Below are 19,236 nucleotides of genomic sequence, written 5' to 3'. Positions count from 1 at the left end.
TTAGGACATGGCTGGAACATGTAGGGGGAGGAAAACACTTAGTTTTAACATTTTTAAAGTCCGTATAGTCCCTTTATGGTACACTTGTTTTATCGTTTGTGGGTAAAGGGATGCACATCCACTAATAGTCAGTGAGCTGGATCATGAATAGCAATAATGAAGAAAAAATTAAGGATCTGCACAACTGTTAGCTCACCAATTAGTGACGTTTCTGAATACTTTTTTTGATCCCCATTGGAAATGTGTCCTATGCATTTGACCCATCCTTCAATGCCGCTGGGGCGACCTGCAGGAGCCCTATAGAAATAACCTATCGCACATGTTTTTAGTGGTGGGGGAAACCGGAGCACCCAGAGGAAACCTTCACAGACACGGGAAAAAAAAATGCAAACTCTACACAGAAATGGTAATGTGGCTTGCCATTGTAGGATTGTGGTGAGTCTCTATTACAGGCCCCACACACCATCTGACATATTTAAGAACTTTTATAACGTCCCAATAAGAGACTTTAACGACGAAACATGCCCCCGCTCTGTTGCACAGGGTGAGATTTGGGTCTCACTCATCCGACACTCGCGCTCTTTTAGTGACTGTAAGCGGTAAGTGGAGTCGTTTCACTTTAGTAGGCCAAGCTCCGGTAGTTATTACACAGCCTGTTAATGCCTCGCCATAAAAGTCGTGACATATTTTTACTACTTAAAAGCGCCATCTGGAGAATGAGTAGCAAGTGGTCTATAAGATGATATTGTACATCTGGGGTGAGCCGGCAACTCGTGTAATTTAAGAGCGGCGACACGGCGTTGGTATGAACATGGATATATTTACTAAGAGGTCTTCGAGTCAACGCCGCGCCGCATGGAATTTATAAATGGAATTTTCTGGTAAACGTTTATGTTTGCCAAGGAATAAATGAGGTTTGAAGTAGTAGCAGAAGTGTTGAACTGGAAATAAAGATAAGTGCTTTAGAAAAATATTTGCAGAGAATAAAAATGTTCTTGTGTGCACCAAGTTTATAGTGATGATGCAGGGTTCAGTTTAGGTGAAGTCCTCTGGTTCTGACTGGATGCTGTGAGGTTTATGAGCCTAATCTGGCCGATCTCATGAAAGTTCTATAACTGCACAGCAAAACACAAAATGGATCAGAGCCGTGGGAGGATATTTTAGTCAGGGGGTGCTGAGGGACAAAATTTACCCCAAAAACACCTTTTCTGTCCATATTTCCTCTTTGTTGATATTGCTTGCAGTTCACAAACTATCCACTAGGGAATGCTGCAGCACCCTCAGCACCCTGGGTTCCCATGGGCTTGAAATTGAAAAGACAAAGAGACAGAGGGATATTGTACATCCAATAACACAATGGAATTTTTTTTTTTTAACTCAAACTTGGCTGTAAATACTGTTTTTAAGTGGTGCTAGCCCGCAGTTAGCTTTGCCCGCTAGCCTGTTAGCTTCTTCTTCGTGATTCTATTAGTGTGTATTGGTGACTCCGACCCGGTGGCAGTCAAGTTGCGATTGTGCTTTTCTGGACAGAGACACCAGGGGGCGATGAAAGACCCCCCCAATCATAACATTAACACTTGTATTACCCCCACAGGGACTACGGAAAGTTCTGTTACTAACAACTTGACTTTACTTCTTCATAGATTGTGTTTTTTGCCATGGCGACGTGAAAACAAGAAGTGACCTCCCTCTCTCCTGGTGCAGCTGAATTGTTTGCTTTTTTCAGTGAATTGTTTGCCTTTTTCAGCGAACCACGTTGTTTTTCTGGATACTTTTGTACGTCTTTACCGTGTTTTTGTGGAGGTTTGGTGGATTTGTTTACTTTGAGAGTCCAAAATGGTCCTGAAGAAAGCAGCTTTTTGAAGGTAAACAAACTGCTAGCTTATCAGCTAAACCCATTTGAGATCTACAAACATCTTCTTCTGAGACACTGAACAGTGAAGAGGCACCAAGAGCCCCCACACCTGCAGCACGGAGGAGGCGTCACAAGAGGAGCTACAGGAAACAACAAAAGGGACCAACGAGGAGATGGTGATAGACTGTGGAGGGAGCTGTGCAGGAGGAAGAGGAAGGACGAGGTGGAGCTGACCAGTGCAGGACACCACGCTCTGAGACGGGGACAAGCCCAGGAGGCGGTGCACCGTTTCAGATGATCAGAGGAGACAGAGGGCAGCTACAGTTTCTCCATCCTCCAAGGTCATGCGGGTGGAGTGGCTGAAGGACAACGAGATCATGGACCCGGCCGAGGACAGGAACTTCTACATCACCGTGGACACAACCTGATCATCAAGCAGGCGCGTCTGTCCCACACGGCCAACTACACCTGCGTGGCCAAGAACATCGTGGCCAAGCGCAAGAGCTCCACCGCCGTGGTCATCATCTACGGATTTCCCATCAACCAGTGCTCCTCCTGTGACCAAAACAGTGAAGATGGCGGCCGCGACACAACGATCTTTCACCAAAGAAAAAAAAAAGAGTGGTGCGCACTGAATGGGTGCTGCTGCCGGATGCTCTCTCATCGAATGCAATTTCTCCATCTGTGAGATCAATAAAGTACCATCTTATCTTATCTTATCTTTTTTTCAAAGGATAAATGTGAGAGAAGTCCAGCATTGATTAAAGAAATACACTAATAACTCTTTGGGACTTGGTTAGGTCCTGGTTTAGACTTAGTCAAATATCTTCTTAGCTGGTTCCTGGTGTGAAAAGCAAACAATAACACTGTGACAAACGTTAGTCAGTATCGTAGCCACACGATCAACAAAATCCCAAAATATGCCATCTTTTGCAAATCAGAGCTGATCAAATGTGGCTACTGTAGTCAAAGCAAAGCAGCAGCATCCCCTGTACTGAATAGGTGTGTTTAAGATGATACAGTTGGGTCCAGGCTTTGCCAGCGAGCGGTGCCGGTCAGATTGGTGTCCATGATGCCACCGCCTTGCTCTGACGAAACCGAAGCGGCTGATGGGTCCGGGTCAAGCGGCCGAAGGTGCTTTTCACCGCCCGGGCTCGCCTGCCTGAACCACAAAGGCCAACGGGATGATGGGAAATGACGTGCGGTCAAACACAGCGGACTGACAGATGATTGGGTCTGAGCTGTGTTCTGATCAGAAGCCCGTCGCCTCCGAGGTTTACTTTGATCCGCAGAGATGCTTAAGATTTGCAAGATGTGTCCAACATATTTCCTACATTTAAACGCGCTATACCAGAGTTTCTTTCCTCGTAATGGAACGAAATTTGCTTTGTCCTCCCTTTAGTATATGAACTCAGACATTTACGGGAAAAAAACACTGTTCCTCTGCTAATAATTTGGAACAATTTCATGAACTTGTAGGGCAGTTTTCTACCATTTCTATGACAGTGACCCTAAAAAATGACCCTGCAAGCTGTGAAAGGTGCCTATAAACTCATCCCCGTGAAGAATAGGTACACCGCAAATATTAGAAAAGCTAGGAATGAGTTTGGACCTCATCTAACATTGGCATTATGTGGTGTCCTCTTTCATTGTTTGTTTTCCTGCACACCTGGTTCTGCCACTGAAAAGCTACAGGAGAGACGAGATCGCAGACTAGAAAGACGCACATTTTTGAGATACTGTATTTTACACTCTTGGGGGTCAATGCTTGAATTCTGTTATATTTATTGGACGACATGTAACGGAGTAAGGCTTTAAAATGCTAATTCACCCTCAGCTTCATGACCTGAGCGTATAGGCCACGTATGGGTTTCCCTCAGGTGACATCATATCACTGTCCAAGCCGAAACTGAGAGTGAGAGTAACTCATTTCTGCCTCTGTCATTTGACCCAAGTCCATTCATCCTCCGCTCTACTGTTACACTCGGCGTTGTCGGCAGTTTACTCAAGATATCCTTGTGTGTTTTTGCGCCGCCTTCTATACGTTCCCTCACACCCCAGGCGCCTCTTCCAGTGGTTCCTGGCTATATTTAGACCCCCTCTGCTTTCTGCTGTTATGGCTGCTGCATCATTAGCCTTATTTAACCCTCGTCTACCCCCGGGGCGAGCTGATTGGCTGATTGGCTTAAGGGCATCCCCCCCCTCCCCCTCTGTGCTGACCTCCACGCTCTCGTGTTTGCGGTATGAATGACATGTTAAGAGAGGAAGAGAAGAAAGACCAGGAGTCACCCGGCAGGCTCTGGTTGCCACCGGCCGCCCGGGGGTTAATGCGGGAGTGTCCGAGTTGAAGGGCAAAGGCAAGATGGTGGTAATGATGATGATGATGATGACGAGGAGGAGGAGGAGACGATTTCGGAGCAGGCTGATGGCGTGACTGTTCGGATTGGTAGGACGGGGACACGTCGTCCCTTTGGGATCAAAGTGACACGGCACAAAGTTTGGAGATGTTTTTTTTTTTGAAGGATAGAAATGTAGCATGTTTATGAGAATGTGGACGTCATAGCACAAAAACAACGGTACATATTTCAGTCTACGTCTCTGAAACGGATCTGTCAAGTGTGAGAAAGGCACAGTGAGAATAAAAAGCGCCGCAGCAAATCACGCATTGTCATTTATGAATATTTTCCCCACCAAAAGCACGATAAGTGGCTGTTCAAAGAAAAGCAATTGACGCTGCGCAGTAAGTGGCATCATTGGATTTAAAGGGGATGTGTCCGTGTGTGATTTAAATAGAATAAAACATTGCATTCCCTTCGCTGTGAATGGTGGTGGACATTTGTGAGAGAAAAAAGAGGCCGCAGCAGAGTGTCTGCAGCACATAATGAATGATTGTTTTATTGATTATTAACATTATGTGGTCACTTTGTCATCTGAAAGACGTCGGACGTGCGGATAAACTGATCCAAGTGAAGAATCGGGAATTAATGTAAGTGAACAAAACAATCATGCACTCAAAGATAGATTAGAAATGTAATGTTAGGGCCTGTAGTGTTTTGTACATTGTAAATTTCATAAAGATCTGTCCGTGTCTCATCTAATCAAAACAGAATTGGTGCCAAGAGCCTCCTACACACATTTACTTTAAGTTTACTCCATCAACACATCCTCAAGCGATGCCACTTTTGTGTTATGTGATAAAAAAAAAAATAGAAAAAATCCAATTTTCGTTCACCAATCACAGCCAAGCGATTAATCAAAAAATAGTCGATAGATTAATCGATTACAAAATAATCGTTAGTTGCAGCCCTACAATTTAGCTATTATGCAAATTTTGGTGTATTTACATTGAGGCTTTCTGCTGACGTGTTGATTAATGTGCACTGTCTTAAATCAAATGAATACTCAAATAAAAATAAATAAGCAACAATTTACAATTAAAAAACTAAAATTGGCCTAAACATCACTTTTGTATGTTAGAAAGTGAGCAGGTTTTTTTTCTAATCCATGATATTTGTTTGAAATTGTGTAAAAACAAATAAGTCCTTTAAATAGTTACTGTATTGTGGCATTCTAAGGAACAATGACCAGTATATGACAAACATTTAAATTCCATTTTCTCGAACATTTCAGTTTACAATGATCAGAATCAAATGGACTTTTCTTCAACTATTTCAAAACCACTGTAACCAAGTTGAATCCGCTTAAAACAGCACAAACATGCAAGTCGTCAAACAAAATCCAAAAGCAAATCTAGCTTTTTCAACCAGCTGCACACGACTGTTCACTACGGCAAACATCCTTAAGACAATCCTCTCCCAAATGAGTCGGCGTCTCCGTCGTCTCCACATCTGCTCACAGGGATTTACTCTTTCCTATTTAAAATCTTGGCACCTGGGCACCCCCTCGCCCCCGATAAACAACACGGGTCTGCGCCAAGCCGAGTTAATGAAAGTAATCACCAAACTAAGCCAAAAAAAAATAAGTAAAAGCGCTTTAATACAGTGGAGGAGTAATTGGGATCCAGCGGCCACATGTTACGGTCATATGAGCGGGTTGTCACGGCGATGGAGCGGTTTCGGGCGAGACTTACCGGTGTGGATCTGCCGGTGGGCCTCCAGGGACTCCTCGGTCTGGAACTGGGCCCCGCACTGGTCGCACACGATGGCCTTCTCGCCAGCTGCAAACAGACAACGAGAGAGAGTTTATTATGTGTCGTGATGGGCCAGACGCTCAAACAACGACAATATGAGGATTATAGAGCTCTTTGTGGTATCGTTTCTGGGATTTTTAGTCAGTTTTCTTCGATCCGTCACGAAAGAGTGTCCAAAAGCGTCGGGTCAAACCAGGGCGAGGCAAGCTGATCGAAAGAAGCTAATTTTGCACCAGAGTTCACATCAAGTGGACCAAAGGTACCATTTACCAAGCATTTAACTCATGTCCAAAACGAGCACCTAAGATTTTGGTCCTTAAAACTGTAATGCTCACAATTTTAAATGGGAAATTAGCTGCAACACGGCCACACGTAACTACCAATATACCATTTTCCTGCTTGCACTCGCGATATGGCTCCATGTCTTGATAAATGACCCCCTAAGTGTGAAAAAAGGCAGGAAACTTCCACTGAACTACTGTTCAGTGGAAGGGTCTTTTGTGAAACAGAAGTAGGAATTTTTTGAGAAACTGAGTGCGACTTGTAGAGCTGAATCTCGTCATTTCAAAGAGACATTCAGACTGGCTCATTTTTTAAAAGTGATTTGTTATTAAAACAACAACTTGATAACTCATACAATACACTTTGATTGAAAACATGCCTGCATCTTAAGGCGAGACACTGCATTTATAGTTTTATTTTGTTGGCATAGTAGTAACACAAACTCTTTTCAGAGGGGATTTTGGATATTTTGGATATAATCTAATCTTTAGTGAAAAAAATCTGTAAAAAAATTCAAATGTTGCCTTGTTTTTTGGGTTCAAATCTCTATAAATCAGCCTTGGAATTAATATTAAAAACCCTTCAAAACATTGTTAAAGGGATATTTCAGGATTTTTGACACAGCGCCTCATAATTATCCAGAGTGTTGTTGAAATTATTATTATTATTTTTTAATTCATGCAGTCCTTATATATGAAGAGTTTAGTGGTGCTAGGCTAGTGCTAGGCTAGTGCATATCTTATGGTATCTAGTAGCCTGCATTGAAAACCTCTTCAAAACCATGGGGTCGTCCTCCAAACGTTGCCACATCTGATTTGTAGAAAGCTCCCACGTGTAGTAATACCGGCCGCAGGTAAACAAACTATTGTAGATCCGCTAACCGAGCAGATTACTCCGCCGCTGCGTAGCTACAACCAGGAAGCTGATGCTGCTCAAATATAAGTTCTTTTAAATGCAAACAGACACTTATATCAGTCGTCTGGTGTTTTTAATGCAGGCTACTAGTTCCCATAGACATGCACTAGCCTAGCACTAGCCTAGCACCACTAAACTCGTCAAATATAAGGACTGCAAATATAAGTGAAATATTCAAATATAAGTCCAAGACTGGATGGTTTGGAGTCTGTAAAAGCTACTGAAGTAGAGAAGTGGAGATGTGAAGTTTGTAATGCGTTTGGATTACAGCGTCATTCCGAGCATGTGGATATAATATGTCAATATATGTGAATGAAAAAGCGTGAGAACCCGGCTTTCCCTGCGCCATGTCTGAGTTACATCCAGGATAACTCCCCCGCGGACAAAACGTCAAAGTATTTTTTTTTACAATGATAATAAAACTGGCAAAAAATGGCATGAAAAATCCATGTTTTCTCCTGCCGCGTCTCTGCTTGATATAACTCACTGCAACAATGACAGAAAACAGGCCACAACTGCTCTGCCAGATATTCTTTTCCCTTTAACAGACTCACACTTGTGTTGCAGCTCTATTGTTAAACACATTTGTTCAGTTACATCTGTGAGAAAAAGAAAACTATAAAAGAATCTGATTTGAAAGTGGCATCACCATCAGTCATGTGCTTTGCTCAAATATGAAAACACCGAGGACGCAAGCAATAAAGACAACAGCCGAATCATAATATGCCATTATGAATTACAAGGTCTTATAGTACGAGCTCCAATCAGCGTAACGAAAGCCCGAGTCAAAGCGGTGACACATAAAAGCACTAATTATCTGCTGTTGATGGTAACGAAGTTCAGGGGTGATGGGGGACAACCCTGCCTGCGCGCTACATCTCTCTACACGCTCGCCTCTCCAAGGTTAAGTGGCTGCTTCTGTCGCTAATGCAACCATATGTTCGTCTGTGCATTTGACACAGCCGCGCCATACGCTCGCGCCACCGATTATGAATGTCGAGTACCGGGCTAATTACGGCGCTACAGCGGAGCGCGTGATAGGATAAATAAGAGCTGGAGTCGGATCGCGGCGATAGTCGGAGCAGCCATTGATTACGGACTGTACCAAACAGATTACACAGGAATATGGCTGCACGTTCATCAGTGTCATGTGATGCAATAGTTTGTCTGCGATTGACACTTTTTTGCAAACACAGCCTAAAGTACAGTTTTAGTCATGAAGTTGGATCGCATTTAGCCTTCATGAAGTCGTAATACGTATTCATTAAAGGTCCTGTACGTGATATTTGTCCATGTAGTGACATAAAATGTGTTTTGTATTAATCCAGTAAATTGTAAAAATAGACATTTATTGAAACGTCACTTTTCAGTCATTTTTAGGCCGGCTTTGACATCGGCCAAAGGGATTACCAATGAAAATAAGCTTTTTCTGCTAACTTTTGCGTTGTATTATGTTGATTAATGTGCACTGTCCTTTTTCAAATAAATAAATAGAAATCTGGTTATAATTTTTGTTTTGTTTCACGCAATGAGCAGGCAAGCTGTTGTTAAAATTGTGATAATGTGCTTATAATCTCATTCCTATAAAAAACTGGGTAACGCTTTATATCAAGGTGTGCTCATTAAGCATTAATAAGGTATTAATAAGCATTAATAATATGCTTGTAAAGCATTAACACACTGTTTATTTTACTTTTATCTGTTATAGGCCATTAATGTGCTTACTCAAAGCCAACCCTAAACCTAAACTTAACCCTTATCCTAACCCTAAAATGATTACTAATGCTTAATGAGCACACCTTAATCTGAAGCGACACCAAGAATTGGGATGCCGGAAATGTGTTCGTAAAGTCAAAAGTTAATTTAGACACAACTGACACGTAATGTAATAACATCATGTGTCGTCATGGTTTGACAGTATTTGTGTGTAAAATGCATAATATATATTGTAATATAATTTTGACTCACATCGTACGGCCCTTATAAAATGACTCTAAAGTCATGTGACCTTGTGATTTTTGTAATGTCAATAAAACATTTCTCTGGAAGCTGAAATCTTTAATACATGTCAAGTCTTTTTTGAAATGTGTTCATGTCTTTCTTTGTATTTATGTTCGCAGCTGACTCTCCTCCAAGTCCTCAAAACAATAAATAAATGAAACAATGTAATAAATAATAACACTAAATTAAATTAAATGAACCAATACTGACAAACATATTTAAAAACAGAAATCAATATGTATTTTAGCAACTTATTTAATTTTATTCGTGATATATGAAAGAGAAGCCCATGACCACGCAATTTCCTGTGGGATCAATGAAGTTTATATCTTTTCAGTTTTGTTGTCGTGGAAATAGGGGTTTGCATTTTTAATATTTCATTCCATTTATAGATCTGATTTTAAAGACTGATGAAAGTAAACATCCAGACGAACAAACAAACAAACAAAGTTGAGATGACAGTAAAGTTGATCCCTGAAGCTTTTTTCCCCAATCGTCCTCAACTCTTCCAACCTGTTTTAACTGCTCCGATCCAGCTGTGGAGCCCCGCGGCCTCACCGCACTTTACCACTTTTACAATGAGAGCAATTACTCTCTGATTTAGCGCCGGTATTTTCTCTCGTGGGATCTAACCCTTAGGCTGTATTTTTTCTCCCTCCTTTTCCTGACCGCAGAAACCACAAGATGTGAACTGAACTTAACAACTCGGGATCTTTACTTTTGAGCACAAAGCTATATATAGGGAGAATTCTCTGGCAAATGGTGAAGAGCGTAGCTTGTATCGTCTATTCATAATGTGAAGAGCAACTGCTGTGGGAAGATATGAACTGCTAAAGTAATAGGAGAATCGTATGCATTTCAAAACATGTTTGCAGAGGTTTAGACTACAGGGTGAGCAGGTTTTATGTATACAGTAGTACCTCATGGAGACTTATGAACATTAATCTTTGTAAGCAGTTTTAATCAGATTGCAATGGGATAAGTTTACTGCTGTAAAAAGGTATGAACACTGCTTGACCACAAACAAGTGGCCGCCTGGATTTAACTCGGTCAGGTCTAGGTTCAGCAACTGATGATGACCTGCACATCCTGAATGACCAGGTTATTCCTTCTTCCCTGATGGCACTGGCATATTTCAATATGACAAAGCCAGGATTCATCGGGCTCACATTGTGAAAGACCGGTTCAGGGAGCATGAGATGGATCGGCCGCCACAGAGTCCAGATCTTAACCCCACTGAGAACCTTTGGGATATGCTGGAGAAGGCTTGGCATTGTAGTCGCCCATATATGGTCATGTTGGATGACAGTAAAGGGGAAAACAATTGAGCAAAATCTAAACTTTCTCTAATTATTCAAAAACTAGTTAAACAAATGCTGAATTATGAATATAGTTTTCTACTAAATAAAGATACAAAGACATGAAGAGGAGCAAAGTGGTTCAACAGCCCATAAATACATAAATAACAAAGAATGCTAACATGATGCTTCATGCTAGCATCATGCTAATGCTAACGGCTAGCTAGTGCTAGCCACGACTGCTCTTTTTTCACCTCTGCTGAACAATCTGCTGTGAGAAAATATCCATATGGACCCGATTTAGACTTGACTTTATGTGTGGTAAATAAGTTCATATTCTACCAGAAAATGGCTAAAAATTGTGCAAAATTATGTTTCCTAAAGATTCTATTTCCCCCCCGATACCGTCTGTATCTATACAAGACCTTGGAGAAGAATGAATGCAACACTGGACCTTTGACTTTGCAGAAGCTTCTTGAAACAAAGCCACAGCGAGAGTGCGCTGTAATCAAAGCTAAAGGGCAACTATTGGAACACGTGACCTTTCGCCTTTGTGGTGAATTACTATTTTTTTTCTCTCGGTCAGGCTGTGAAGAAAAGAGGTCCTTCTATTTCTGAACCCACAATCGAAAGATAGAAAGACATTCCCAATTCAAATCCAAAGTAATCAAAACTCAAAAGGGACAAATATAATGCATCCATTCAGACTTTTGTTGTGGAGCAGCTGTGTCACACTGGCTTATGACCTTACCACATTATGTTATGAAAGATACAGTGGGTTGCTGTTTTTTTGCATAACTTGTTGCATAATTCTCTGGCCGGCCACCATCGTTTCTGCTTTTCGGTAGCGTACAGTACACGCCGTTCCTCCCTCAAAAAGAAAAAAAAAAGAAAGAAAACTCAATGTGCACTTGCAAAACCACAGCTTTACATCCGTGACTTTTCCCTCCGTCATCTAAGAATCGACTTCCTGTTTTCATTGTGTTGACCTCTTTTTTTTTATACTCTCCCTTCGCTCGCTGGAGGTGTCGTAACCCGGGGCCGACCGCGCTGCCAAGTACAGACCGAACTTTGGCAAAGGAAAAAGGGGGGAAAAAAAATTGAAAAACACTTTGGAAACAGATGCTAAACACACAGGCTGACATACAAGTGCTTGCAATTCTGAATGAGCACAATAACCAGATGTGCAGCGCGTTTTGCCTGTTTGATGTGTGATGCGGATGGCATGTGCTGGAGATTTCTGCCAAAGTCATAAAAAAATGGTTCGGGTGCGTGTTCCGAAATGCCCTTTTTTTTTTTTGCCAATAGGAGTTATATACGGAGAGACTATGCGCACGTCCTCATATCTTCCATAGAAGTTAAAAAGTGTGCCAAGCCGCTAAGCCCGGATTGAAGAAATGAGCCCTCGAGCTTTGAAGTGGGCAGCTGGAGAAGTTGCAAAAAAAATCCTACAGAAAGCAACGGCGACTTTGGGACATGAAAAGGCGACGTGGAGGAACGGCTGCAAAGATGTCACTGGAGCTAGTTTTTGGACGACCGAAACTCCACATGAACTTTTTTTTTTTTAGTGTGAACCGTGGTCCCCGAACTTGCACAAAAGAGGGTTTTTGCATTTCAGACCAAGTTCATTAGAGGTCAGAGAGGCTGGACTGGCTCGGGACATTTGGTTTAAGACCGGCCAATGCGATGTCATATTCAATGCAACAGTCGAGGTGATGATTGAACTAGAACAGTATAAGCTACGAATGGAGAACAGCTGCATGTTGTTTCTGCCGAATTCAAGCTAACCCCTCATAGCACTCAACGCTTCAATCTTGTCGTTTACAACGTGATGAAACTTTTGTAAAATTACTAAACAATCTTAAAATGTGCGTTCCGTTTATGAGGTTCCTCTCGTGACTGCAACACAAATACACTTCTCAAAACCAACCAAATGATCGCACTGTAGATTTAGGCAATGGAATGGTAAAACTCACCACGGAGTTTAGAGCTGTGGAGTGAAAATAGAAGTCCTATAAAAGGCCAGAACATTGTAAATCCTTTCAATGGAAACTAGAAGATTTACAAACTGCGTGCACTGACGACGAGGAGCAAGAGGGAGTCACCTGACCACTCCCAACATGCACTTCTTTACAAACATTTGTCTAAAATATATTTCTGTGGGTCCTGGAGGGAGTTACAATAAACTATTTCCTCTTATATTGGCAATGTGAGGGCCATACCGCCTTTGCTCTACCCAATCCCTTCAGACCTTGGAAGCTAAGCAGGGAAGGGCCTGGTCGGTACTTGGATGGGAGACCGTTAGGGAACACTAGGAAGCCTGGTGAATGTTGTGAGTGAGTGAGTGAGTGAGTGGTTAGTGGTGGTCGGAGGGGCCGATTGCGCAGACTGGTTGCCTCACTTCCGTCAGTCTACCCCAGGGCAGCTGTTGCTACAATAGTAGCGTACCAACACCAAGTATGGAGTGAATGATTGTCCAGAAAAGTGATATATATAACGATATATGTCCGAGAGGCCCATTGCTCATTATACGAGATTATCTGGGAACCATAACTCAAGAAAGTGCCACCAGAAGTGTATAAAAGGCATCACGTCCCCCTAGTGGAGGAATTGTGTAATTGCATCTATGTAATGATACAAATTCCAATAGCTTTTGGCGCAATTGTGGGCCGGTGTAAGGTATTACGAGGCTTGTCTCTCGATCTGACTGGCCCGACCGGCCCAAAAGTACGTCGGCCCATCAGGAAAACTCCCGGTTCTCCCGATGGCCAGTCCAGCCCCGTTGTATACATACTGTGTCCCGGTCAAGATGACATGCAACCCCTACTTTTGTAATCCTGGGCGTTTGGCGTCATTATCATCTGTTATTTCTTGAACGATAAGTCGATGCAGTAATCATCGTAACAGCCCAAGTCCAAACGTCCACCTTCTGTATTGTGGCACAGGCTTTCCATGGCAAGGGCCGCTCTTTTGTCCACACGAGACTCTGTAAATCAGACCATCTGCACCACTCGAACACAAGGCCCTGGTTATGCACACTGTACGACTGGGCGAAGAGAAAAAGACATGGGCGGTCATAGCTCAAGGCCGGCCCACTCCACTGAGCGACGCCAGATTCGATGACACCATTTGCGCTCGCTTATAATAGCGTCCACTTCAGAAAATGCCCGTTGATGTGCTCCGAATGATAATGTCGTGAGCCGTTTTGCGTGGGTGTGTGTGTGTTTGTCAGATGAGCTGTCACTAATAATGGACTCCATAATTATGACTCTGGGACATTTTGGAACGATTTGGACAACTTCAAACGGAGAGAGGATGGCAAAGGCTCCGTGGATTTGCATATTCATTAGAGCGCCGGCGATCGCGGCCAGTGGAAAAGTGATAGTTTTGAGACAACTAAAAGTGGCTGGTGGTTCACACAATAATACGAGCGGAAACTGAACAAGGGAGAAGCCGTTTCTTTCTTCTGTCGCTGTCGGCCAATCACAGCCGGCTACTGTCGTCTCTCAACCAATCACTCCACAAGACAGTCGCTTATTTAATCGTTTATTTGACAGAGACAGTACACATTAATTTTCTGTAAATGTGGCTGCCGAGCTAGTTTTCAACTGCTGCATATTGCCAACAACATTTATAAAACACAGAACATTTTAAAGGTTCACACTACACACACATGCCATAGCATTTGTTCATATAAATCAGTGATCTCCAACCATAGACTGTAAAATTAAGAATGAACTGAGGGAGCGAGGCTTCCCCCATGCATTCAGCGCAGGCTAACTGAGGCTCGTTCATGCTAGCAATTTTACCCCGTTTTTGGAGCCAGCGGGAATAAAAAAAAGTAAAAGGAAAAAATAGGACATTGTTGCCCATGTTCAGACGAACACGTGGAGGTGAGAATGACAAGCCTGTGTTCAGTAATGACATAAAGAGGGCCAAAAATGTTTCAATGGAAAGTCATAGGAGCCAAATAACTCACATTTATGATGCATTTTCTGAACCCAAGCCAGAAGCATTTGGGTCAAGTACAGTACAGGGTAACACTTTATAATAAAGACACCTTATTTACCCTTAATTAATGATAAGTTGAAACTTAATTGATCATGAACAACTCAACTTAAGTGTTACTAACACTTCACTACTTAACAATGAATAAGTGCAAGTTCATTATGAGTTAGGCATTAACTGCAGTAGTTGGGATGTGAAGTGGTCAGATATGTCTCTCTTCTTTCTTTTTATTGTTATTTTTTTTTTTAAGTTTTATTGATGATTTTTCATCTTTCTATTGATTTATAAAGATCTTGAAAAGCCTAACCAGGAACGGGGGCTGAAAATTAGCCTATGGCCTTATGTACAACAACATTGGCCACCGAGTTGGCAATGTTTTCTTGTACTGTCCCTGTCGAATAAACAAATAAAAATAAAAATAAATAAATAAGTAAAGTAGTAATAAGTGTTAGTCATACGTAACTATTTAATTGTTAATGATTAATTAAGTGTTAATTCATAATTTAACTTAAAGGGGCTGGAAGCAAGTTCGCCATTTTATACTCACTACTGCCACCTCTGGCCATATATGTAACTGCACCTTCTATATTAAGCTCGTGCATGACGGCAATTCGGGCCGAAGTGATACATTTTTGAGTGACCGTACAGGATTTTAGAGGCAGTTGTGATGAACAGGTCTGAGCTCATTCTACACATTAGGACATGGCTGGAACATGTAGATACAACTCCTTATAGTCCCTTTAAGGTGTTTGTTTGTTTATTATTGGAAACCCCATTAGCTTCTACCATAGTGGTTGCTAATCTTTCTGTGGTCCCATTTAAGGAAAAAAAGAACAAGAAAGAATGCAAAATCCTAAATTAGACAATCATTTGCATTCTTTCTTATGCAGCAGTTAATTTACAAATACAAAACAACCTCTGCTACCTTGACTTCAGTGATTTCTTAAATGAATTCAAACTGGACCAATCCTGCAGCTCAGATCATTCCTGAGTTGGGCGGATCTAAACTGGACCGACTTCATCACACAGTTAGTCCTTGGGCGAGCACGGGCCAGACTTGCACTACAAGCACGGCGAGTGTGCCATGAACGTGCCTGCTCCACATACAGTATTTCATCTGATCAAAGAGAATGGTTTGCCTGTAACCATGACTTAGCAGGATGTTACAGTGTAGTTAATATAAAGGGTCACCAGCTCATTGGGAAAGTGAAGAATAAAGGGAGGCAACGTATTTGGAGTTATTTCACCCTTACATAAGTCCATAAGCTTTGAAAATAAGTGTTTCCAAACTTTTAACCGCTACTATATATTCTTAAGTTACAAACTAGACCGACTAACTTGTAATTTTAGTAACAACTCCTCCTTATTTGAAGAAGAAATGACATTAGACAACAGGAGGCACACTCAAAACCGCCGGCTGTTTCGAACCTTCTCAGACACATACACGCCGGCCATAAATTTCCAAGTCAACCTCAAGTTTAGCACCTCTTTAAAACCCCGCCTCCCTCAAAAGCCGGGACCCCTCCCCGTGACCTCCCATCCACCCGTACAGTGGATTTAGCCGGCGCGCGGAAAAAGCGATGGCAACCAATGGCCTGGAAAGTCAAGTTAGCCGCGTTGTAAAGTATACAGTAAGTAATTAGTAGTAAATCAAGCTCACACCGCTGTGGCTGAAGGGCCTCGACGACGACCCCCCCCCCCCCCCCCCCCCCCCAAGCCCTCGCCTGCCCGCCTGCTAAATGGGGCCCGGATAGGATTTTAGTGCAGGCCGTGCCCCTTAGCTTGTGGCACGGGGGCATAAATTGTGAGGGGCTGCATAGCTTCAAGGAGAATGGTCTTGTGTTGAGGTCAGTAGGGGCCAAACAGCGAAAGGCGGAGGGAGGGCGGGCGGGCGAATGTGGCGGAATTTAGGGTATAGAGCCAGCCACCCAGCCAGATGCCAGGGAGCTTAATGAGGGGTGCGCGCGGGGGCAGAAGTTATGGGGGGAGGCGGGGGTAACGGCGATAGGCTAGTTTCGCTGCCAAATTAAAGTGATAAATCTAACGGGGGGGGTATAGGGGCTGCACTGAAAGGGGAACTTACTCGACAAAGTGTTGCTAGACAGGTAGCGTGCACGTCATAAATCCACCACTTAGAAAGTCAATTATGGGAAATTCGGGGGCGCGGTAAATCAGGGGTGAATTAACACGAGGTGCGTTGGATTTGAGGGAAGAATGGAAGTGTTCGAGTCAAGACACTGCAGGGGAATAGGGGAAAAAAATTACTTAAAGATATTCATTTGAAACTTTTGATGAGCGTTATGGACGGAAATACGAGACAAAAATGTATTGCAAGTTTTCTGTCACTTTATGTCTTCACATAAAAATTAGGGATTTTATGTATGAATGTGGCTAAAATTTTCACAGACGAAATCTATTACATGGGCAGACCCAGATTTAAATGTATGGTTTTATTCATAAGTGAAAAAATCAGTAAAACTCTGTGCTTCCCAGAAAGAAAATGACCATATTTGGACACATACATGGGAAATATGTCATTATTAGTATTGACATAATTATGTTCTGGGATATTTCCGCCTCGCTAGCGATGAAACATCATAAAATAAGCATCGTACGGGGAAAGTTTTGTCATTTTTATACTCTGACATGAAGACTTAGATGTTAAAGGAGAAAATTAGCTAAAAATATGCAGTTCGACTGCATGAAAACTCAATACCTTCTGCATCATGGGCAGTGAATGGTATTGAAAATGAATAGTCAAAAACAGGACGACTATGACAAAGCCAAGGCCCCAAAAACAAGGAAACATTACAACAATGAAATAGATAATAAAACACAAATTCCATAGTCGTAAAGTATATCGGAGGTGTTACATTAGGGGAAAAAAAGAAAAAGATGTTAACGTTTGGAGCTGATCTATTTGATTCAATTTTCATGCTACATAATGTTGCTTTCCTGTGCTTAGTTTAAACCCTTTTCTCTCTGGTACTTTTACTTAAAATATCTATACAGAAAAAACTACAAGAAGGATCTAAATACACTGCAATGAAGTTATTCTCATTCCCCCCCCATGAAAAGTGTTTGAAATTTACATTATTAGCATATCATTCAAAGCGATGGGCCAATGGGAATGCAAATTTGATATACATACTACATAACTTTGATATCAGGCTGTTACATAATAGAATAGTATTAATCGAAATCCAGAAAGTCTAAAGCCATACGCTTCCTGAACTTTAAATTCTACTCATGCATACATCAGCATTACATACAGTAAATATTTTGTATATTTTCCCCACTTATTCTTCCTAAATATCAATTCTTAAAAAGTTCATCTGTCGACTCTTGTACAAAATCTAATTAATCCAAGCAAGGAGTTACATTGTTCTATTAGACACAAAACTTTTCCTGAACCACTTTGTTTTTATCCCCTTTTAAACGCAGAGGGTCCTTCGAGCCGGACGGCGATAAGTAGCACGTGCCGCCGCCACCACTTCTCTTTTCACTTCCCCCTCTCCTCTATATTGCACAAGTCCTGTTATTGCATGCTCGTATTTCATAAAACCAGTAAAAAAGGGAACTCCCGAATACTGCAAACTCAATACTTTTACTTCAGCTACTATTTATACATTAAAAAATACATGCACGCAATAGCCATTCTGTAACAAGTCGAGATTTTTGCTTGATCATTGATATTTTCTCAAAGGCCCGAGGGGGAAATATTAGATTGGCTGTTCAGATAGCAGTATTTTGGACTGGGTTGTTTAGGAATTGGAAAACAGTTACCCTGATGATGGGCAAAACATGTGATGTTAATGTCTACTGTTCCTAGGCCAAGCTTTGCCATTTTGGTGCAAACGAGTGGAATTGTTTCCTGCTTTTTGTTCTAAAATCCAAGTGTGTGCTGCCCCTCAAGGCTAACTGGTGAACTGCAATCCATATTTTGATGAGCCAAACGGACTTGCCGACATCTCAACCCCAAGACGATCTGATGAGAGTCTTGTTATGCCCCACCCCCTGAACACACACCAGGAGAAAGAAGCCCAAGTATTTCGCCGTGGGGCAATATATCACAAAATATGTTGTATTGCAATATTGGGTGATGCAATATCCGTTGTGCAAGGAGCAACAACATACCGCAAAGTCACTAAAGTCGAGCATCTGACTTAGATCTACTCAAGGTTTGCATCCATGCATCCATCCATCCATCCATCCATCCATCCATCCATCCATCCATCCATCCATCCATCCATCCATCCATCCATCCATCCATCCATCCATCCATCCATCCTCTTCCACTTTTCCGTTTCCGGGTTGTGGGATCTCATTGCACCAGCCTCTCATGGCTCCTCCTGTAGGTGGTGGGTCCACAGAGGGACGGCCTCATGGTTCTAACCAGGCCTGTTGGTCTCTCATAAGGGGCTCCTGAACCGCTCTTTGTCTGACCCGTCACCTTGGACCTGTTTGTCCTGGGAGACCCTACCTGGGGCACGAAGCCCCCGACAACAGAGCTCCAGGATCAATCAGGTGCTCAAACCCCTCCACCACGTTAAGGAGGCGGTTCCAGCAGGGACTCAAGGTTTGCAACCTAAACCTAAAACCAAAATGCAGGAAGGTCATAAATGTCCAAGAGTTCAGTTTCAGTTATAATTTCCCTAATCTAGTTGCATTTTAGCCATGTTTTGGTTCTGATTTAGTGTTTTTAAAGTTTTTTGACCCAAATGGCA

The 19,236-nt window shown here is 42.3% G+C and overlaps 1 protein-coding gene across 1 annotated transcript in view; it reads right to left on the bottom strand.

The window, feature by feature from the left end:
* zbtb16a (zinc finger and BTB domain containing 16a) overlaps positions 1-19,236 on the bottom strand; it is a 328,754-nt gene that overhangs the window by 112,479 nt on the left and 197,039 nt on the right. Inside the window, exon 6 of the mRNA XM_079565641.1 lies at positions 5,946-6,032. Within this exon, the coding sequence (XP_079421767.1) occupies positions 5,946-6,032 (87 nt within the window). The remainder of the gene's footprint in view (positions 1-5,945; positions 6,033-19,236) is intronic.

This window comes from Gobius niger (genome assembly GCF_951799975.1).
Source record: "Gobius niger genome assembly, chromosome: 11".
In the NCBI taxonomy this organism is placed as follows: domain Eukaryota; kingdom Metazoa; phylum Chordata; class Actinopteri; order Gobiiformes; family Gobiidae; genus Gobius; species Gobius niger.
Note: the sequence above shows the minus strand (reverse complement) of the source record. Positions and strands in the feature narration are given on the sequence as shown.